Raw genomic sequence first — 23,543 nt, 5'->3', positions numbered from 1 at the left:
CCTGGCGGGCATGCAAAAGCAATACACAAGATACTTACTTACTATTTAAGTTTACACACACATGCACTTGGAAATACCTGCAGCGTGGTTATGCTACGTAAGAAATTAAACTATTCTGGAACAAAATACTGTAAATTACAGGTCTCAAAAAAGGGTACAGCAAAGGAAGATGAAGGCATAAGCTTTGAAGACTGAATGCACCGGAAGACGTTAGTGAGCAGTTTGCAGCGACGAGATAATCCAGAGTTTTGAAGGAATGAGCCACACAGTTTCAGTGAGTCTATTAAATCCTGGTATTACAATGACAAGAGAATAAAAAAAAGCCCAGCCAACTGATATTGAGACAACTGTAGGCCCATTAGCCTGACTTCAACATAAGTCAAGAGGTTTTGAAGGAGGCAAGAGGCTGCCCCCAACAGAAGGCTACTGGTTTTGAACCATAAGCGATGTGGAGCATGAGATAACAAATCAGAAGTAAGAAATACCATGCTAACATGACAACTCCTTTCTACATCATGAACGTGCAAGAAGTCTAACCTGGGCTTTACTCAATAAAGCACTAGATATGGTGCCATACGGCTCCATGACCGTTGGGGAGCTGGGAAAGAAAAACAGACACGCAGGATTTATTCAACTGATAAAAAAGCACGTGCTCTTTATTCGGTACTACACCACGTCCAGAGAAAAAGCCGTGGGACGGGGCAGCGCCGCTCCAAGAACTGATCTCAAGTTTTTAACGCTGGTCGCCAACCACACACACGCCGCAAGGCTGTCGCGCCGCTTCGCGGACGGGGAACGCGGGGAGATCATGTGGAGCGAGCCAAGCACAGCCCAGAGGATGAGGGTGAACTCTGAAGGCGTGCGGGGAGAGGCCGTGCGCTTAGGAAGAAAAGAAACCAACCTGTGAAGCGCCGGGGCGGGCGCAGCCTCCCCCGCATCCCCGACACCGCGGAGCCCCGTGCGGGCGGGGAGAAGCTCCCCCGCGCCGGCACCGAGCCCAGGGCAGCCTCGGAGCCGCAGGGCTACTCGCTCTAGTTTTTAGCCAAGCTTTCATCACCCCGCTTATAAAATCACGTAAGGGCTCGCGGGGTAGGGCGCCCTCAGCAAACGGACCGCGCTTCAGACCCCGCGTGTCGCCCGCCCGCTACCAAACCCCACGTTTTCAGACCCGAGCGCCCCCGCGACGGGACAGCCGAGCGGCGGGGAGGGGGAAAAAACAACCTACCTGCCGAACCGCCCAGGGCATCCTCGCTTTCCAAAGCCCCTCTGTGCTTGGCCCCGCGGAGCTCCCCCTTGGATTTCCAAACGAGCTTGACCATCTTGATCATCTCGGGCAAGTCCCAGGCCAAGGTCCCCTGCTGATAACCGGGCAGCCCGCCCATGGGAAAGGGCATCGGCTCTTCCCCCGTCCTCCTCCTCCTGCCCGGCTCTGCCGCGGGGAAGAAGCGCTCCAGCACCGGCATCCTGGCCCGCGCCCCGCGCCGGGGAGCCGCGCTCCCCCCCCGGCCCGAGCGGCCGCGATGGGCATCCAGAGCGGGGCGGGGGCCGCTGCCGCCCTCCGCCGCCCGCCCCGCAGCCCGCGCGGGGCTCCCGCTGCAGCCTCAGCCGGGGCCAAGCGGCGGGCGGGCGGGCGCGGAGCCGCCGCTCATGGCAAGCGCGTCGCCCCGGGGGCGGGGGCCGGGACCGCCGCTGCTGCTCCCGCCGCCGCCGCCGCCGCCGCTGGTGGTGCTGCCGCCGGCGAGGCTCGGCAGCGGGGCTGGGCGGGCAGAGGGGAGGAGGGCGGTGCGGCTCTATCCGCGGGGCAGCCCGCGCCCCCGCCCCGCGACGGAGCCGCGGGGAGTTTCGGTGTCGTAGCCGAGCCCCGCGGTAACCTCGGCTGCCCCTCGGCCGCGAGGGTCCCCGCTCCGCTTTCGGCCGCCGACCCGTGGGAAAGAAGCCGGAGTGAGCCCGCAGGAGGCCGGCGGCGGGGCTGGAGGGGACGGGAGCGGGCGGGGCGGGGGGCTGCGGTTCCCGTGTGCGGGGTCTGCGCTGCCTTCTCCTCTCTTTGGCTGCAAAGCTCCACCTGAACGGGCTCGCAGTAGGACGCTGCCCAGCGGCAGCGACCACTCGCAGACTCCGACGAGAAGACAATTATTCGTAGATTCGTAGAATCATAGAATGGTTTGGGTTGGAAGGGACCTTAAAGATCATACAGTTCCAACCCCCCTGCCATGGGCAGGGACATTCTACTAGATCAGGCTGCTCAAAGCTCCATCCAACCTGGCTTTGAACACCTCCAGGGATGAGGCAGCCTCTGCCAGTGCCTCATCACTTGCATGATGAAGAAATTCCTCCTTACATCAAAGCTAAATCTGCCCCTGTCCAGTTTATATCCACTCCCCCTCATCCTATCATATCCATATCCATATCCATATCCATATCCATATCCATATCCATATCCACATTCACAGCTAATCTTTAAAAACAAGATAAGGCCTTCCAGGCGAGTGCTTTGTCACACGCCAAAATGAGGTGCCTTGCTCGGGGTGTGAAGCCCTGACTGTGTTTGCTACTGCAGCACCTGCCTGTTACAAATGATCCCTGACCGGGATTGTCCTTGTACTTCTCAAAACTTTTGCTTTGCCTTTATACAATAATCCCCTTCCAAGTACTGGTCTGGCCTTTAGCCGCTCGTTTACAGAGTGTACAGCTGAGGTGGAAGGTGATCTCTTGCACCAGCATTCAGTTTTCAGTAAAACTGCAGAAGGATTTTAGTGGGCATTTTAATTTTTCCTGACAATCATTGTTAATAAATTTGTCTTCTTCAGGTTACATTCAATGTTCTGCTTTCTCTCCAGATGGAAAAAAATGAACTGGCAAACAAACAGGGTCTTCTGTCACAGAGGAACAGAATCCAAGAGTTAACAAACACCCCTCACATGTAGAAAAGAGGGTGCATAAGCCTTTTCTCCTCATGCTAACATCAGTACGGGCAGTATGCTGTTTTCCCATGTTCCTTTTCCATGCTTATCTTAATGTACCCACCACGGATACACAATTCTAATGCTTTTCAAAAAACAGTGCTATTTTGACTATAGGCTGTAGAATCATAGAATCACAGAATGGTTTGGGTTGGAAGGGACCTTAAAGATCATTTAGTTCCAACCCCTCTGCCATGGGCAGGGACACCTCCCACCAGACCAGGCTGCCCAAGGCCCCATCCAACCTGGCCTTGAACACCTCCAGGGATGGGGCAGCCAAAGCTTTCCTGGGCAACCTGTGCCAGTGCCTCATCACTCTCATGGTGAAGATGGTCGTCCTTACATCTAGTCTAAATCTGCCCCTTTCCAGTTTATACCCACTGCCCCAAGTCCTATCACTACAAGCCTTTGTGAACAGTCCCTCCCCAGCTTTCTTGTAGGGTCCCTTCAGGTACTGGAAAGTTGCTGTAAGGTCTCCTCGGCGCCTTCTGTTCTCCAGACTGAACAACCCCACCTCTCTCAGCCTGTCCTCATATGGGAGGAGCTCCATCTCTCTGATCATCTTTGTAGCCTTCCTCTGGACCCATCCCAACAGTTCCATATCCTTCTTATGTTAAGGATTCCAGAACTGGACACAATACTCCAGATGAGGTTTCACAAGAGAGGAATAGAGGGGCAGAATCACCTCCCTCGACCTGCTTGCCACGCTTCTTTTGATACAGCCCAGGATGTGGTTGGCCGCCTGGGCTGTGAGCGCACGTTGCCAACTCATGTTGAGCTTCTCATCAACCAGCACCCCCAAGTCCTTCTCTGCAGGACTGCTCTCAATCACATCATCCTCCATCCTGTATTGAAACCATGAGTAGTGTTGTACTATTAGCATCCTACTCTTTCAGGTAGTTCTGTCTTGAAAATTGTGAGGTGCTTCCACATTATACTGTTGCTGTACTGTTAGTTTGCAGAGTTCTTAACATCAGGATATCCTGACTCTTGGAACAAAGGGGTTAAAAACAAAGAAAATAAATAGATGATGTGCAATACAGAAGCACAGGTATTAACATTCATCCATACAATGTACGGTTGTAACTTTGTGGAAAAGCGAATTTTACTGGTTTTAAGTTCATATGGCTTCTTGTGATATTTCTGGTTTTTAATATTAGTGGGTGTTGTGCAATTACTTTTCTAGAGCAATGTTGATCCTGTTAGGCAACTTAATTGTAAAAGACTTAGAAGACTACTTACTTACTGGATGATTTAAACCTTACATCCCAACTACTTCATTTTCATTTTGAGCTACAAGGAACTGCAATAACTTTCCTTTTTTTATTCAGTTATTGAAAAATGCTCTGCTTCACATTGATGTGGCCCTGCCTTGAGTATTGTGTGCAGTTTTGGGTGCTGCAGGATGTCAGTTTACTGGAGTGTCCAGAGGAGGGCCACAAAGTTGGTGAAGGGTCTAGAGGGCAAGTTGTATGAGGAGTGGCTGAAGTCGTTTGGTCTGTTCAGCCTGGAGAAGAGGAGACTCAGGAGGGACCTCATAGCAGTTTACTGTTTCCTCACAAGGGAAGAGGGAGGTGCAGGAGCTGATCTCTTCTGTCTGGTGACCAATTTTAGGACCTGGGGGAATGGCAGGAAGATGTGCCAGGGGAGGTTTAGGTTGGGTATTAGGAAAATGTTCTTCACTCAGAGGGTGGAGGAGCATTGGAGCAGGCTCCCCAGGGAAGCAGTCGTGGCACCAAACCTAACAATATTCAAAAAGCATTTAGACAATGCCCTCAGACACACAATGTGAATTTGGGGGTTGTCCTATGCAGGGATAGGAGTTGAACTCGATGATCCTCGTGAGTCCTTTCTAACTCGGGTCGTTCTGTGATTCCATGATTGTTTTTCCTTTATGCTAACCTCTGCACTTCATGCAGTTTTCTGGGACAAAGCGCTGAAGTGTCAGAATACTGTGAAAGAAAGGCTGTCCTCATGGCATTTCTAGCTTCACTGGACACACAAAATACCAGATAACTTGGAAGAGAGTGTGCCCACAGATGCCTAGCCCAATTTTAGATGATATCTGAATATGTAGGTCTTTAAATGAACTTAACCACCAACCCTCTTGAGAGCAACAACAGCAATCTTCTATGTTTTCAAAATCTACACTACCTTTTTATATCCTTAGAACTGTGAAAAGTTTTGTGCTAACTGTAGTTGGATCAGTTGGATATATACCTGCCTCATGGATGTGATCAGACAGGATCAAAGCATTGTTAAATTTGTTTTCACTTACACTCCTCCAGGTGCAAAGTAGGAGGCCAATCAAAAACCAGACTTAAACTGTGATATGTTGGTGGTGTATTGTTGTTTTAGTATTTCAAGAAGCTATGTAATAAACCTAACTGACAGTGTGTATTTTTCTTGGAAAATTAACGTCAAATGAAAGCAGCTGCTCTAGATAGCCTAGAGTTTCTTTCTTTTTTTTTTTTTTCCCTGCTTTTGGGCCAGTTTAAGGATCAGCAGTGTAAAAAATGTTGCCTGGCATTAATGCATATGTCTGTAAATTAACACATATTTTTCTTACTAAACTTCTGCTTCCCAGTTGTACTACAATTCAGTCATTACTTGTCCTTAATTCATCCAAGATTTTGCTTTTGCTGATTGACTTCCCTTTTGTCTTTGGGACAGACAAGAGCTGCTCACAGAAAAGCCTGGAAGATATATGTTGGATTGTGAGATTTTCAGCGTCAAAAATCAGCTGTAGCTTCACTCTCAGAGACTTTGAAAAGACCAAATGCTCAGATTTTGCAAGTTCTCTGTTTCATTGACTTGATTTGTGCTGTGATGATTTACCCAACTTGAAGATGTGACTCCAACATAATGCTTTTCATTGTGCTTGAGAAAAGCCAACAGAATTAAAATATAACAGACTGCTACACAGCAATGTATCCAGCCATTTGTGACTGCATTTTAAACAATCCTTGAGTACACTTGGCTCATCTAAAGCTTCTCTTTTGCATTCTCACTTACAGTCAGACTTGAAGGAGATCTTTCAGCAGAGATAGATGGCTCTGTTACTACTTACTGCATTTCTTTCCAACTCACGGAAGCTTAAGTGATTACAAGATAAATATAAATGTATTAGCTCTGGCCCTTGTTCATCCCAAGAAGCAATTGCAATGAAAAGACAAATGGAGTCAGATCTGAAGACCTGGCAAGGCTGTGCATATTTTCACAGGTAGACATGAGAACTGGAAAAGACTTGAGGAAAGGAGTACCATGGTGGGAGAAAAGGGAACAGAGTAAACTGAGAGATTAATAGTTGGTGTTTCATAATTGATGTCTCTTAAAAAGTTTTACTTGTTTGCTTATTCACTCCGAAGTTATGTACTAAGCAGCAGCAGAATTGCATGCCAGATGGTAGAGGAAGTGCCTTGCGTATCTTCCCAGTCTATTGAAGCCTGCAGGGCTGTCCTTAACCCACTGCTCTGGTTTTCATTGCAAGTCCCTTTCTTCCCCTTTTTTATTTTCCTTCTGTCAAAGAAAAAGGAGGGAGGGAGAAAGAAGGAAAAAAAAAAGAAAAGCCGTGGTTTAAACTGGCAATAGTACCATCCTTTTGGCTTTTAGCTATCCTGTCCTGTGCCAAATATACTGTCTCCAGCAGCTCTCCCACAACAAATCAGTCCAGACACACAAAAGCTGTAAAAAAAGAATGGTGAAGAAAGATCCTTGATTCTCCCCCTCTGTCTCCCCCAGCCTTTTCCTTTTGCTTCTCTCCCGAAGCTTCATTCCCTAGCAGTGATCTCCTGCTTGCCAGTACTGTAAATGATACAAGGACCTCCAGCCCACAACTTTGCTGACAGCTTCCTTAGAGCACAGACGTCTTTGCCTTTCTGTGTTAGCAGAGCGCTGTAAATGAGAAGTTATATAGTATTATTCCTGTCACTTCTATCTGATAGCCAGTGTTTGAAAATATGGCACATGTATTAGTGGCACATTCATTGCTATCGGAAACTGTCAAGTCTTTCAGCTAATCTGCACCACGGCATTGTATCACAGTTTTCCCAAACTGACACCTGAAAAGATTTTATATTGTTTATTTATACAGTACATTATTAAAAAAAAAACCCTAAAAAATTGTTAAGTAATTATCTAACATTATGTAGAGACCAGTTTCAAAGAATATCAGATATTTAGGAAGTGTAAAGCATGTGACTTTAGATGGCTCTTATTAGCAGAACCATCTTAAATCAGTAGTCGGTTATGAAAAATATGTCTTTGCATTTGTTGTGGAGTCACACAGAGACAATAGGCCAGGCCATTGCCTAGGGTTAGAACCAAGTAATGATATCATCAATAATACCGAGTTTTAGAAGGCTTCAGTTCTGTGATAGGAGTTTAAGATAAAAGAGAAAACTGCGAATTCTGGGGCACATGAAGCAGAAACCCCCTGTGCTGCAGATTCACGGGGCAGCCTAAAAGGAGGAACAGTGAAAACAAGGATGTAAGTAAGTCAGTAACTTTTAGAAGGGACGAGCAAACAGAGTGCCTGAGAAGCTTGGAGAATATGACAGAAGAAACATAAGAAAGCAGAGGCATGCAGAGTCTGCAAGAATTTTTCTAATTACCCCCTGGAAGGTTTCTTTCATTGCTTTAAAAAATCTTAGTATGATTCTTGCCCCACATTTGTCTCATTCCAGATGTCTATTATTTTTAATTTTATTCTTACTAGTAAGAACAATTACTCTTAGTTATCTCTGTCATTATTAAATATGAATAATTTTGTATTTATTTGGGGAAAGTTATTATGTCTTTTCTCTAGACTGGACACGCTAAATTCTATAAACTCTATCTCAAAACTTTTTCCCCCGACCCTGACATTATTTTAATCATTTTACTGTGAATTCTCAACAATTTACTGACATTTTTTTTGATGCATACTCAAGGTACATAGTAGGAGATATTTTTATCTTCTATCATCTCACTGTCAAGAGTAATGAAATGATTTCTAAAGGAAAGGTAGGATGCACTATTTGTTATTGCCTGAGCTGTGCACAGCATCACTCCTTGAGATCCTCACCTACAAGGAAATGTTTAAGACAGGCAGTGGTGTTCTGTGGGTTCAGGGTAATCTTTCAGTTGTTGATGTTAATCAATCAGACTCCTTAGAAAATTGTTCTGGAAATGGAGGAGTGAGGATTGCTTGAGTTCACTGGGGCAAGGAGCCAATTCCTTTTTTCATTCTTAGCGCATGTGAGATAGCACATTTTTATGATTAATGATTTGTACTACTAACTAAGCAAAAATGCTTGTGCTGAAGGAATAAACAGAAGTCCATTACTAATTGGAAACAGTGAAGTTGTGTAATTTTTCCATTGCTTGCTTTGGAAAATTAAAAGTTCAACAGGCTGAGACTGATGCTTAAAATCTCCCCCAGTAGACAGTGAAGCTTCTAAAGGAAGCAACAGGTAACAATACAGTCATTTAGCCTTAATAAACCACAATTATAATAATGATAAGCTGAAGAAGTAAGAAGGGAATTGCCAGCACTATATTTAACTGTGTTGCACGATGCATCTGGCAGACTGTGTTAGTTTATGTCCTTCCTCAATTCTTACAAGCAAGCAAGATTTACCTATGCCAAGGTAAAATCAAGATACTTAAGACAAACTCATTGCCATCCCAAAAAGCAGCTGTTACGCAGTGTTCGTTGCAAAGATTTTGCAACAGATGCTTAATAATGGACTAGGGTAGTGGAGTGGGAGGTTAAGAACACTGCCTCTAATTGAAAATGTAGGTAGAAATCAGCTATTCAGAAAATAATAGCCTATTGTACAAGATAGTGGAAATGCTAGTCATCATCTTCATAGAATAACCCTATAACAAGGATAACTGCAGCACCCTGCAGGATTACTTTTTGTAAATACGTAAAAAAAGACTGAGTAGAAAGAAGAGGCTCTCCAGGTAAGAGATACATACCCATTAAATACATAACTAATACTAAGTAACTGGATAGCCTTGGTGAATTTGAAAGGATTATTGCCATCTTTAGAGCTGAGCATGTGCATATGTATTTTCTCAGTTGGGACATATGTATCTCAAAATTATGGCAGTGGTTTGAAATATGAGAGATGTGCCACATTTAACACGTGTATTCTTTCTCCTTTAAGCTTAATGAGATGGCATAAGTGGCAGTACAGCCTATGGAATCCTTGCCCATATGGGATATAGAAAAGACTATAACTAAGATTTTGTCTTCTCCTGGCTTTTGGAATTACAAAAATAAAGGGAATAGCTGAAAATTTTGCATTAAGTGATATATAGTTTAAATTTTTTTCAAAGGAAACATATCACAGTAAGAATAAATGGGACACAAATATAATGATGAACGTAGAGGAACAAAAGGTCTTGCTTCTTCATTTGTAGATCAGATATTAGAAGATGTAATAACTTAATTTTTCATTTTAGCTTTGAAAGTGGAGAGAAAATAATATTTGACTGGGAAAAGAAGCACTATGTAAAATAAAACTAGTACAGATTTATTAACTTTTCAAAGTTCTTAGATATTTGATGGCTGCACATAAATATTGCAGAGTACCTGCTTGTTGTTATTCTTCAGTATTTGTCTAGTGATTTCAATAATGAATGGTGAATTTATCTTTGTGTGTAATCTTATTTAGACCCCTAATGAGCATTAGGATGGCATAGGTTTGGGATATACCTTGTGCAGACTTCTCCCAAATTTATTCCTGTTTGCAATGTGTGAGTAAAGTAGTACAACTGAATTGGATTTTGCCCAATGCCACGTGCATTCTGGTTGTGGACTTGTTACTAGCAGTGACAAGCAGCATGACTAGCAGTGACAATAGGCTTGTGACTGTGGTCAGGTTGAATAACTAGGCCACTAAATTATAGCAGAACAAATGCAGATATGTATTTGGGATGAAATATATATGGTACCTGAGTACTATTTCTTCTTTGATGCTTATACTGTATTCACACTTTGCCTTTATTCTGTCTGCACACAAAGCTGAAGTTTGTTGCCATCTCTTAGAAGTCCTATGGCTTCATTTCCATCTTTGCTTCTTGCATGAGTGCAGCAAGTGCAATTTGCTGCAGGGATGGTCAGGAGATACAGCTATGAAGTCATGGGAAAGATCTAGCAATGATGCACAACATTCTTGTGATAAACTAAGCTCCCTTTGACCTAGTTTCTCATGGCTGAAATATCAGGCCATATTTACAGTAATCAATCTCTTCACATTTCTTAAAAATGCATTTGTGTAAATGTAGCTGCACAAGAATCAGCAGCTTTGGAGCTCTGCTGTCACCCCTGTGTTGGCATTTTATTGCCTTGCTGTCAAACCCTATCGATAACCACACAAACGTGTTGATTCTTTTCTTCACTAGAGTTTCCGCTTGAAATGATCTTGCTAATGATGCTGCAGAAAGAGAAAACACTCTGAGTAGATAGCTTAGGAGGAAAAGCTAGCTATGACTGGAAAAAAGCATCCACAAGATCTGCAGGTGGAGGGGAGGCTTTCTGCAGTAAGAATCACAGAATGGTTTGGGTTGGAAAAGACCTTAAAGATCACCTAGTTCCAACCCCCCTGCTATGGGCACAGACACCTCACACTGGACCTGGCTACTCAAGGTCCCATCCAACCTGGTCTTGAACACCTCCAGGGACGGGGCATCCACAACTTCCCTGCGCAACCTGTTCTAGTGCCTCATCACCCTCATTGTGAAAAAGTTCCTCCTTATGACTAGTCTAAATCTGCCCCTTTCCAGTTTATACCCATTGCCCCTAGTCTTATCACTACAAGCCTTTGTGAACAGTCCCTCCCTAGCTTTCTTGTAGGGTCCCTTCAGGTACTGGAAGATCACTATAAGGTCTTTTCGGCGCCTTCTGTTCTCCAGACTGAACAACCCCAACTCTATCAACATGTCCTTATAGCAGAGGTGCTCCCGCCCTTGGATCGTTTTCGTGGCCCTTCTCTGGACCCATTCCAACAGCTCCATATCCTTCTTATGTTGAGGATTCCAGAACTGGACACAATATTCCAGGTAGGGTCTCATCAGAGCAGAGTAGAGGGGGAGAATCACCTCCCTCGACCTGCTTGCCACGCTTCTTTTAATGCAGCCCAGGATACAGTTGGCCTTCAGGGCTGCGAGTGCGCACTGCCGACTTATGTCGAGCTTCTCATCAACCAGCACCCCCAAGTCCTTCTCTGCAGGACTGCTCTCAATCACATCATCCCCAAGTCTGTACTGGAACTGGGGATTGCCCCGACCCAGGTGCAGGACTTGGCGTTTTTGAAACTAATGTGGTTCACACAGGCCCACTTCTCCAGCTTGTCCAGGTCCCTCTGGGTGACATCCTGTCCTTCTGGTGTGACCACTGCACCCCTCAGCTTGGTGTCATCTGCAGACTTTTTAAGGGTGCATTTGATCTCACTGTCTATATCATCAATGAAAATAATAAGCAGCACAGGTCCCATCACGGACCTCTGAGGGACACCACTTGTCACAGATCTCCATCTGGGAATCAGGCTTTTGACAACTACTCGCTGAATGTGACTACTCAACCAATTCCTTACCCTCTGAACAGTCCACCCATCAAATCCATATCTCTCCAATTTAGAGAGAAGGATCATAGAATCACTAGCTTGGAAAAGGCTTTTGAGATCCTCAAGCCCAACTGTACCTGTCCACTACTAAATCATGTCCCTAAGCACTTCATCTCCCCGTATTTTAAATACATCCAGGGATGGTGACTCAATCACCTTCCTGGGCAGCCTGTTCCAGTGCTTGGTAACTCTTTCAGTGAAGAAATTTTTCCTAACATCCAACCTGAACCTTCCCTAGTGCAACTTGAGGCCATTCCCTTTTGTACTATCACCTGTCACTTGGGAGAAGGATGTTGTGGGGGACCCTGTCACAGAAAGCCACTGGGCTGATCAGGCAGCACTTGCCCTTGGTGAAGCCATGCTGGCTGTCTCAAATCTCCTCCCTGTCCTCCATGTGCTTTAGCACAGCTTCTAGGAGGATCTGTTCCATGATCTTCCCAGGCATAGAGGTGAGGCTGACAGGTCGGTAGTTGTCAGGGTCGTCTTTTCTGCCCTTTTAAAAAATGGGCACGATGTTACCCTTTTCCAGTGACCAGGGACTTCCCCTGAGTGTCATGACTTCTCAAATATCATGAAGAATGGCTTGACCACCACATCAGCCAACTCCCTCAGGCCTCTGGGATGCATCTCGTCAGGTCCCATAGACTTATATATGTTAACATTTCTCATCCCTACACAACTGGGCAGTGTTGCAATGTTACCTGTCTGTGCTTGCACTGCGAGTTCCCTCTTTGTCTTCAGTTTGACCAGTAAGTCTTGACTCAGCTATGCTGGTTTCTTCCCTTTCCTGCCTGATTTCCTACATCTGGGAACTGAGCACTCTTGTGCTTTATGGAAAACATCCTTAAATACTTGCCAGCTCTGTTCTGCTCTCTTATCCCTGAGGACCATTTCCCAGGAGGTCCTATTGATTAAGTCTTTGAAGAGCTGGAAGTCTACTTTCCTAAATTTTAGGGTCCTGACTATACTCGTCCCCTGTCCCATATCCTTTAGGACCCTGAACTCCACCAATCCATGGTCACTGCAGCCCAGGCTGCCTCAGATCTTTACACCACTGATGAGCTCACTTGCATTGCTGACCATCAGGTCCACTATTTCATCCTTTTGGGTAGGCATGCCTACTACCTGGGTTAAGGAATTATCTTCGATGCACTCTAGGATTCTTCTGGTCTGCCTAAAGCTTGCTGTGCTGCTTTTCCTGCACATGTTAGGGTGGTCGAAGTCCCTCAGTAGGATGAGAGCCTGTGAGTGTGAAGCTTCCTGTAGTAGGAGGAAGAAGGCTTCGCTTGTAGGCTCTCCTTGATCAGATGGCCTGTAGTATACACCAACCACAAGATTCCTTTTTTTGTCTCAGTCTTTTATTCTCATAGAATCATAGAATAGTTTGGGTTGGAAGGAACCTTAAAGGTCATCTAGTTCCAACTCCCCTGCCATGGGCAGGGACATCCCACTAGATCAGGTTACCCAAGGCCCCATCCAATCTGGCCTTAAACACCACCAGGGATAGGGCATCCACAACTTCCCTTGGCAACCTGTTCCAGTGTCTCACCACAATCCATAAGCTCATCCATAAGCTTTTGATTTGTTCATGGCTACTCTTCAGAGACAGCTCTTCATGCTATATCTCTCAGAGGTATTTGGGCAGGCTGCTCTCAGTAATGCGGTTCCAGCTGCACTGTGATTTCCAAGGTATCCTGACCATATGTGAAATCATAAATGTATTCCAATGTTTCCTAAGATATATGTTACTTTTTTTTTTCCAATCCAGGCAATCACACATCATTTTGCAGGGCTCTACTATCAATTTAGATACACAATAATTGTAAGATACAGTATTTAAAAAGAATCCATAATTAATCAAAAGCTTAATAAAAGAAGAAAGCATTCTGGTTATGTTGATTAAGATATTCATGCAAATACTCTACTGTATACAGATTTTTTCTGCAGACCTTAGCCACACATTGAAATGTGAGCTTTGTTCATGGTATTGACATAAACACTTTCCATCAGTAGCAATGTGATTTCAGAAGTTTGCAAGTATGATAGGCTGGACAAAATTTCTGTCTCCTTTCACTATCTCTTGACTACTTTCAGACCCAAGGATTGTATCTGCCTGTGCTAGATCTGTGTGTCGCAGGTCTGCAATTTCATATGCTACATCTATTACAAGATGACACTGGTTACTTAATCTTACGATTTTATGATATTTGGATTCCTGTCTTTACCATGCCTTCTGCTGACACTGTTCCTCTAGAAATGATAACAGAACCTCTATTTTCAGCCACTTTTGGATGGGATGAGAAAGCACCAAACATTAGTAATTGATCCCACAGACATTTTTTGCCACCTGCTGTTGTAGTCTGAAGATGCTTAACTCAGAAACCAAGTTCAGATCCTTAGAATGACAGGCAGCATCTTCTCTTTGTACGCATGGGCTCAGCAAAGTGTCATTCTTTTTTTGAAATCTGCAAAATACTGATCACACTCAGAGGAGCTGACTGAAATGGATTGCTGTGCGTCTCTGTTAGCCAAGGAGAGGAAATTTAAGTGCTCAAGGAGCACTGAACTGCCAGGGACAACTGTGCTCCCCAGTTCTATAATCACTGTTCATAGAGCTTTGTTCATGACCTTGGATGCTATGAGAAGTTACAGGGTGTTTGCTGCTGTGTTCTAAAATCAGAGTTTAAAAAAAAAGTATAAATAATGGTCTAGTCCATGTTCTTGCTAATGCTAGCTTGTTTTGAATGGAACATTATGCATTTACAAAATAAGTAGAATGGTTTCTGTTTTTATCAGGAACTTCTTACGTGCTTCAATGAAACCCATTACATAGTTTTTGCTGTTATTTTTCAAGTATAATATCAATGTTCAAGTAATACCAGATGAAACTGGTTTCAGCCACCATTAACTCTGGCTTTCTAGAAGGGGAAAGAAATCCTCTAGAATTTCCAGCTTTAGCTGGAACATTGGCACAGGAAACAATTTAGTGGGGCTAGCGTGTGAGGAAGTGATGTAACTTTTACCAGATTTTGTGACTGTGTGGAAAAAAAATCAAACATGAGTTGGCCTCTCACCCTATTAAACCACTAGTTTCCTATGCTAATGAATTGGAAAATCAACTGCATCTCCTCTGCTGACATTTGCCTTCTACATCAGTTGTTATTTTTAATGGCTAAATCTCAAGTTTCCAGCTATGCCATCACATGTGCGTGTATAAGTCCAATAGGAAATACCTATTTAACTCTCATTTTTCGCATGAACATAAACTTCCTTTTCTAGTTATAGAATAAACAGAAGTGCGTGGTCATTTAGAACAGCCTGCTGGTTCCTCACTATTTTCTTTTAAAAAACACAGTTCCCTAGTTCAGAGTACAATTGCTAACATAATAAAACCAATGTTAACAGTAGCAAGTTGGAAAGCAGTATCGTTTTACGAAAATGTAAGACTTTGTTTGTCTAAGAAATTAAAAGTTAAAACTAAATGTCCATCAGACAGAATTTAAAATTTTGCAGTAAATTACTTCTGAGAAAACAATGTTTTCCTTTTGATGTAGGAAGTATTCTGTTGGGGTAACTTTGAAACATTGTATTACAATAACAAACCCTATAACCTGATATTTGAATAACATTTAACCTGATATTTAAATAACATTTGAATAAACATTTTAGAATATTAAATTCAAAATAAATTAACAAAACAATAGAGAAAGAAAATTACTGGAGAAGGTCAGAATGGGATGCTTGTTGTTTTCTTAATAAAATGAGAAATGAGAAACAACTTTCCCTCATAGAAGAAAATGTTAATAAATTGGTTTTTCTTTTTAAATGGTAAGTCCAATAGGAAATAGTCTTAACAGGCAATATTATTCCACTGAAAAAATTTCATCTTGCTGAAATTTTCTATCTCAAAATGTATGGAAGCAAGAGCAAGCACTGAAGGAAGAATGTGAATGCAAGAATGAGGTTACATTTGGGTAAAGAGCTCAATGGCTTTCAGGTGCCTTGTGTGTGGCACAGAAGAGAGAGGAAAACCTGATAGCATCTCCGTAATACTCTGAAACATCTTTGAACAAACAGTGGTAAAACGGCAGCCTTAGCAACCCTGTAGTTCATGCCCTTTCCTGAGGCAGCACTGATGGGATGGGATGTTCTGTGTTGAGAGGAATTGTAGAAACTTCCCTGTAGAAGCAATGTTAAACTATGGAGAGATAAACAGGAAGGAATGAATGGTAAAAGAGAACTATATACATACCAGTCACTGAAGTGATTGATAGTTATTTACTATGGTTAATTAATTTTATTATATAAAAAAAGGTAATGAAAGGTGGAAACATTTAATAAGCTGGTGATAGTTGTTTGAAATAAGATAAAAAATGCTAACTTTGTGGATTATATATTTAAATCTTAAAGGCAAATAGAAGTTTTATTTAACATGTACTTCAACTTTAGGTTATTTTTGTCATTTCCCTGCAGCATAGAGCCAAATATAACTTTTCTAATTGCTGTGTTACTAAATGCGAGTATATCTCAGTGTATATGTGGGAGTAGAAATCAGTTTGGATTAGATCAATTTGTTAACAGATGTCTGTGTGGTTGGAGCCTTGTTTTACTAGATGTTACATAGACAGATTCTAACTATCATTCAAAGGTCAGTGTAAGAAACAGACTTTTACAACTCCGCTGACTTAAATAGGAATGAGACAGTCGCCAAAAGTACAATTCAAAACACCCAAACAAGCCTCTGCTCTGAATCACTGTATCACAAAGCCTGTGTCTTCCCTTCCACTGAAAGAGCAGCCATGGGAAAACAGCTAGACAATTTAACCAGCCAAGTTTGTGCTGGTATTTGGGTAGGCTGCTTGTACCCTAAATTACAATAATGCACAGTGGAGTAGCATTTGGCACAGAACAAATGCCCCCAATTATAACAATTGCTGTTAAACAATTATTTAGTAGAATTCATCACATCTTGGCAGAAATCCAAACAACGAAACTCTCCTTCTTTTTGCTTTAAGGTTCAAAAGGTTCCATTGCTTTCTAAATAAATAAATATTGGAGTTAGCTATGCTCCTCTGTTTCTGCTGACATCAGAGTAGAAGGATGAGAACAACGTGGAAAATGCTACCCTTTGGTTGTTCCCAGGGAGGAGAATCTCATGAGAAAATTCTGATCTTAGGTTTTCTGTCTGAATTCCAAGATGCCACGATAAATTGAAAAAAACATTCAGAATTTTAAATACTTTTTGAGTAAAATGGACTCACCAAAGCTTTTGAGGTTTGCCTGTTACCTACTTAAATATATCAGCAAATTGCTTGAAAAGTACAGATTTTGCAAATTCAGACTTTGAAGCTCTAGAAAACATCAGTGATAATGGCTGTATGAATATTCATAAGTCAAAAGAACAACTGAACCACTCTTGTTTTCGGCAGTTTTTTCAATACCTCTTCTTATTTATGAGGTTTCACTGTATTAATGACATCCACGTCCTTCCGCTCTCCTTTATACAATCCTTATGGGAAAAGAAAAGAAACTGAACTGTGTAACAGTCTTACATCTCCACAGATATCAGCTCAATAGTATTCAAAAGATCTGCCCCACATTACGTGCATTCTTAACAAGTAGTGTACTTTTCTCAGCAGATAGGAATTCAGCTTCCTGGTCTATCACATTGCCTGTGTGATACTAAGAAATTAATTTTAATCACTTTGGCTATGTCTAAGCTGCTTAAACTCAGGAGTTTATGCCTAGTTCCAGAGCTGGGGGTGTGAGCCACCTCAGGGCTGGGATGAGATCTGGAACCTAACTTCTCCTTTTTCTCTTGACCCCTGGTTTCTCTGTGAAGTCCAGGGATGTAAGTTGTAAAAGCACCATAATGCAATGCGTGTTACTGACTGATTAGGAAAACAGAACTAGATGGCTTGTAGGGTCTTATACATGCCACATTGTATAACTGTAACTGTTTTCTTATGGCTAATATAGAAATAGTCTTACTATTCTTCAAATGAAGGAAGCAAACATAAATGTTAAGGAAAAATGAAACTTTAGCACATTGTAGTATCAAAGGTCCTATACCTCTTCTTAGATACTTACATATATTTCTACGGATCTGCTAAAACTTAGTTATTTTTGAATATCAAGATTTATAGCTATGTGGTCACCCTCAGGCAAAGTGTAATTGGCAAGATAGTACAAAAACAAATATGTGTTGAACACTGTAGCCAGACTCAGAAATGATGGTGTTTTTTTTCAGGGAGTTGAGTAGGAGTTCATCATTTTGCAATGCCTATGAGTCATGCCAGGTAGCACTGTCAGCCCCGCCTGACCTCGCATTTACTGTCTCCCCAGTTAACCTCCAGGCCTGAGCGTCTTGGTTTGCAGAGACATGTGAGCAGCCTTCCCCTGGGCCAGGTGTGGGCAGGAACGGAGTACTTGCACCTCAGCAAGTGTAGTGTTCAAGAGGTGTTAGATATATCCAACTATCTTATTGTCCAGTCCACTTACTATTGACAGAAAGTGTCTTGTATCTGTAGTTGTTTTTATTCTGAGGAAGTCTTTGAAATATTTCTTTTCCATCCATATTTTTAAAAATGTTTTTTCCAGGTATTTTTTGTGTTGTCTTGCCAATAACATCTGAGCTATTGGGTGAGAGGTCAGCTGCAATCTATGGTAAAAGCTATAAGCTCTGCTGTTCTCTTAAGTGTAAATGCTACTGAAAAGGATTAGGTATAAATACTTTATATGTCTATGTAATCTGAATATATTATAAGGGAAAATTTAAAATAGTGTTGTGGCCAAAGCCATATTTTGGTTAGAAAAGTGTGATAAGTATTAATTCTAGTTAGAAAAGCAGAATAAGGATCAAGTCTAAGAATCATCTTTCATAGCTGCAAGTAACAAAGGTCTCAGTTACTTTATGCATTATGTTGTCTGGAACAAATAATTGCCCTTAATTTAACACAGGGAAGAGTGGAATTGATGGATCAACTGAATGGTCACAGCTGGCAGTCACAGCCCAGACTAGCAGCCTGGCCCACACTGGGCCAAGCTTGGACCTGGCTGGTGGCTGAGGTACTCTGAAAGTGAGACGTGCTCAGAAATTGCCCTGCCTGGCCTGTCACGAGCACTGCATGCTGCAGCACTGAAATCAGCTGCAATAGATCCTTGCCTTTCCACCTCCATACCAAATAAGTACTGTTGGTATGGAGACAAGCCAGTTTACTCTGTACCCTAAGTGAAGAGATATGTGTCTCTGAGAGGAGCTGGTGCTTATGAACTTTCCATCATGAGCTAAACTGTATGAAGAGCTATGAAACAATATGACAGGGACAAAGAAATTACTGTGTGTGATTTTTCTGCTCCAGCTGTGCATGACCTTGGGTGAGAAGATCTTACCATCCCATCTGAGTGTAACAGTGTCTCTTTCGTGAGCAGAATGGACATGCAGTAACAGAATTTGGAAAGTTGTCATTCTGGACATCTTCAAGCAATTTCCATGTGTTTCTTTCACATATGCTATTTTCCTTATTACAGGAGATCCTTATTTAATTTTGTTGTTAACTTTTTCAAAGAAGTCACATAAAACTCCTCCAATTGTGCTACACTAAAAAGTATTTAAATGTATTAGATTCCTTTTTGTTATGAATCAGTAGATTTTAAAAACTAGAAGTGGCAGGTTTCTAAGTGGACTGCCAATCTGGATGTCCTGATTCCAGACAATTCAGTTAGAAGCATCCAAAATGACTTGATTTCCAGGAACTAAAGGACAAGTATCATCTGACTAAGAAGAGTATCTTTTTAATATGTTGCACATTGGTATCATAAAATCATAGCCTGAGGTTTTAAGTATGTGCTGGAAAGAATATAATAGCTGAGTAAATGGTGTCATTGTTCCTTAAAGAGCCAAATTTCCTTTTTTAAATATATGTCCTATCATGTTTCTCGGCCAGACTAATTCCTCCCATGTCATGGAATATTCTCAGCATTCATGAAGCGTGTCCAATTTAGTGATTTTCCCCTATTATATGGTGTACAATGCCTTTTACATATACAATATAGCGCCTTGCATTTGCTTGGTACTGTATGATGAGCATTGTATGTTTCCTAGAAAACATCCACTCCCACTAATGCTCTTGTATGTAGAGTAGGTACATACATAGAGATGGTGCGACAACCGCACCACTCAGCTTGGTGTCATCTGCAAACTTTTTAAGGGTGCACTTGATCTCACTGTCTACATCATCAATGAAAATACTAAACAGCACTGGAACCAGTAAGCAACACCACTTGCCACAGATCTCCATCTGGATATCTTGCTGTTGACCACTACTCTCTGAATGCGAATGTCCAAACAATTCCTTACCCACTGAACAGTCCACCCATCAAATCCATATCTCTCTAATTCAGAAAGAAGGATGTTGTGGGGGACCGTGAAAAAGGCTTTACAGAAGTCCAGATGCATTACATCCATTTCTTTTCCTGTGTCCACTCACGTGATCATCCCATCATAGAAAGCCACTGGGCTGGTCAGGCAGCACTTGCCCTTGGTGAAGCCATGCTGGCTGTCTCAAATCACCTCACTTTCCTCCATGTGCCTTAACACAGCTTCTTGGAGGATCTGTTCCATGATCTTCCCAGGCACAGAGGTAAGGCTGACAGGTTGGTAGTTGCCAGGGTCGTCTTTTCTGCCCTTTCTAAAAATGGATATGATGTTGCTCTTCTTCCAGTGACCAGGGACTTCCCCTGAGTGTCATGACTTCTCAAATATCATGAAGAATGGCTTGGCCACCACATTGGCCAATTCCCTCAGGCCTCTGGGATGCATCTCGTCAGGTCCCATAGACTTACAGATGTTCAGGTTTCACAGGTGGTCACGAACCCGATCTTCCCCTACAGTGGGAGGAACTATACTCCCCTGGTCTCCATCTTGCTGTTCATTGACCCAGGAGGGGTGAAGAAAGCAGCTGCCAGTGAATATTGAGGCAAAACCGATGTTTAGTACCTCAGCCTTCTCCTTTGCTGATACGAGGTCACCATTTTTGTTCATCCATGTGGGTGTGTTTTCATTTAATGCTAAATACTCGTGAAGTATTTCCAAAGTATTAAACACTTTAAATTAAATACTTCCAAAGTGCTGCAGTAGAATTCCAACCCTCCCCCCCCATATAAGGCTAAGAAATTACTTCAAATCCCAATTAGATAGCTCAGGTTTAATGGGACAATTAATGGCAGAAACAGTAATTACAGGAAAAGCAACCTCAAAGAGTCTGAGTTCCACATTAGTAATGAGCTGTTACTGATGAATCAAGAAGATAAGGCTACCTTTACAGAAAAACGGGAAAGCGTCTAAAAACAGATATTCCTGTTAACAACAGGAAGATGTCTGGAGAAAAGCCAAAGCCTCATTTATTTGTGCAGCCTTCAGGGATCAAAGTTTTGTAATGTATGGTTACCATGCTAAGAATATAAAAAATTAAATGAGCAACCAAAAGCTGTCAGACAAAAAAATCTGTCTTTAAAGATAGCATATAGCATTTACGTAAAGATTTTGTAATGCTTATGTGGGTTGTTTGGGGATGTTTATAATAAGACAAAGAAAATTATGCATTAGCATTTGAAAGAGAAAGCAAGCAGGATAGGGAATCTGGCTTCCTGCCACATGATTGAGCAAAGTATTGAAGGAAGAGAGGTATATCAATTTTCTGGTGCCAAGAAATGTGAGGGAGAAGGCTGCTGGGATCTGCAGCTGGCCCAAGCTAGAGGAATTACTTTGTTTGGTATAACCTTCTGAGTTTTCACGTGTTTGTTTCCCTGGGGGCAGGAGCTAAAACCTGTTGTGATGTGATAGCTCTTGGCTTCCTGGAAGCAGGAGATAGCCCATCAGGTGACTAATTGCCTCAGCAGACTGGGGTGGCTGAGCCAGCTACTTCCTAGAATCTCCTGGGTCAGTCAACAGTGCGATGTGATAAAAACTCCCCTTACAGTTCTAAGGGACCGTAATGATGATTAGGACTACCATAATGATGATTAGGACTGCTGGTATGCAGCTTTATTCATACAGTTCACACAGTTTCAGCAGAGGGATGGCAGAACAGCCAAACAGCAGAAGCAGGGGCACGAGGCAAGTGAGAACAGGAGTAGCAAACTGCCTATTTGTTGTGAGGTTTCCCATCATTTGGGCAGCCAAGGGTTAGATGAAAGTGGCAAATTCAGGCACAGTTAACGATGGACCCCACCTATGGGCCAGGTGGAATTTTCATTGCACTTGTAGCGTGAAATAGGCCAACATGTAGGCAGAACTTTATGTAAATAGGAGGTATTCACTACTGTTGCTCTGCTGATGGAGCTAGAACTAGACCTCCATATCTGCTGTGGGATGGATGTGTTCCTCACTTTTGTCAGATGATAGCTTCTTGGACTTATGAATTAGGAGAGTCTAAGTTTTCCCCTACCATAACAACAAAATTACAAGGGTGCCAGGTCTATAATTTAATAATAATCATGAAGCTAGTTAAGTCACAGCTTTGTGTAAGTGAAGCCTGGTTAGGTCACATCTCTTAAAAGTAAATGAATAGGAAAGATTAAAGTGGATTCAGCAGTGAATGATTATCTTTGACCACATACTATCAGCTGGATGTCCTTATGCCTTTAAATCTGCAGTAATTATGGTTTTCTCCAACAATATCCAATTACATGACGAATAATCTTGGCATCTAAGGCAGGAACCTCTTATACATGTCATTTCTTACCTCAAGAAGACTGTTTATCAGAGTTATCAGTGCTGGTTGCTGAAAAATCAGCCTCGTATTGTTACATTCCCATTCAGAGCACGCTGTCTTCCAGAACATCCGAGCAGACCTGACAGACTGATGGCTAGGAGTACTTTGACATACTCTACCAGAGGGAACTCCTGGAGGGAATAAACCACCTGGATTCATTGCACTTCTTCTTTTATAGCGTGTGATAATGTACCTGGGGAATGCAGACGGAGTCTCTCCTGCGAGAGGCAAAGTAGCAAATACATATAAGAAATCTTCAGTGCATATTTCTGATTTGCACTGATTTCCTTCCAGGTTCTTGTTAATGCCAGGAGCGGCAAAGTACAAAGACAGAAATGTCTTGCACTGGGAGAAAAATGTCTTTTACATTCTGGGATTAATCACTTTCAAATGCGGTGAAGTGTTAAATTTCTGATTAGTTGTAGATCCCATAAGAAATAAAGACTGAAAACCGTTGTTACAACAGCAGGTCTTATCATTAAAATGCTTCCTAAGAAAAGAGTAGAAAGTAACATGAATGAAGTTTGTACAGTAACCTCTTGTACTGTGTTAGAATAAGAACAGTTTCTATAAAGTGGAAAAACAAGACATGAATTTAATTACAGAATTGTTTGGAACATTCTTTAATAGAAATAACTATTTCATAGATTCCGTATTTAGCAACTTAGCTACATAATGTGCTAAATATCTGGGATTTGCATTTAATACATTTAATTCTGGTTTAAATTTAATTCTGATTTAAATTTTGAATTATTACTTAAAAAAATCTACTGTTAGAACAAAAAATTATATTCTCAGATAAAGAATGTTGATGATTAGAAGCAGCCTACAGCTGCTATGCATGTATATTACAGATGAGACCTATTAGTCTCTATTTCTTACTAAATATGAAAGCCCAGCACAGGTCATCAAGATGCTAAGGACGAAATCCAAAAAAGATTCCTGAAATGGGATTTAAGAATTCCAAATAGGATTTTGTGCTTAAATCCAAGGGTAAAACCCCCCAAATTCCCACTTAGCTTTTGTTCAACATTAAAAATGCTTTAACACTCTGCCTAGTGCAGATTTCTAGCTTTACTTGCTTGCTTTTTAACCTTAAAACCCAGTGGGTGTCTGAAAGATCTGACCATGAAAATGCTCAAGAGCACCTCAGATTGGAGCAGAGCTCAGAAGCCACAACTGCTTTCAGATTT

At 42.3% G+C, this 23,543-nt stretch overlaps 1 protein-coding gene across 3 annotated transcripts in view; it reads right to left on the bottom strand.

Moving 5' to 3' along the window:
• The window catches only part of PDE7B (phosphodiesterase 7B), a 173,859-nt gene that overhangs the window by 78,759 nt on the left and 71,557 nt on the right, over positions 1-23,543 (bottom strand). The window contains exon 1 of one of the 3 annotated variants that reach the window (XM_069851975.1): positions 1,226-1,540. The exons of the other annotated variants lie outside the window; for them this stretch is intronic. Within the exon in view, the coding sequence (XP_069708076.1) occupies positions 1,226-1,463 (238 nt within the window). The 5' untranslated portion in view covers positions 1,464-1,540. Of the gene's footprint in view, positions 1-1,225; positions 1,541-23,543 lie in introns of those variants that run through there. 3 annotated transcript variants of the gene reach the window in all.

Source organism: Phaenicophaeus curvirostris, chromosome 2 (genome assembly GCF_032191515.1).
Source record: "Phaenicophaeus curvirostris isolate KB17595 chromosome 2, BPBGC_Pcur_1.0, whole genome shotgun sequence".
Classification (NCBI taxonomy): domain Eukaryota; kingdom Metazoa; phylum Chordata; class Aves; order Cuculiformes; family Cuculidae; genus Phaenicophaeus; species Phaenicophaeus curvirostris.
This window is presented reverse-complemented; position numbering and strand designations above follow the sequence as displayed.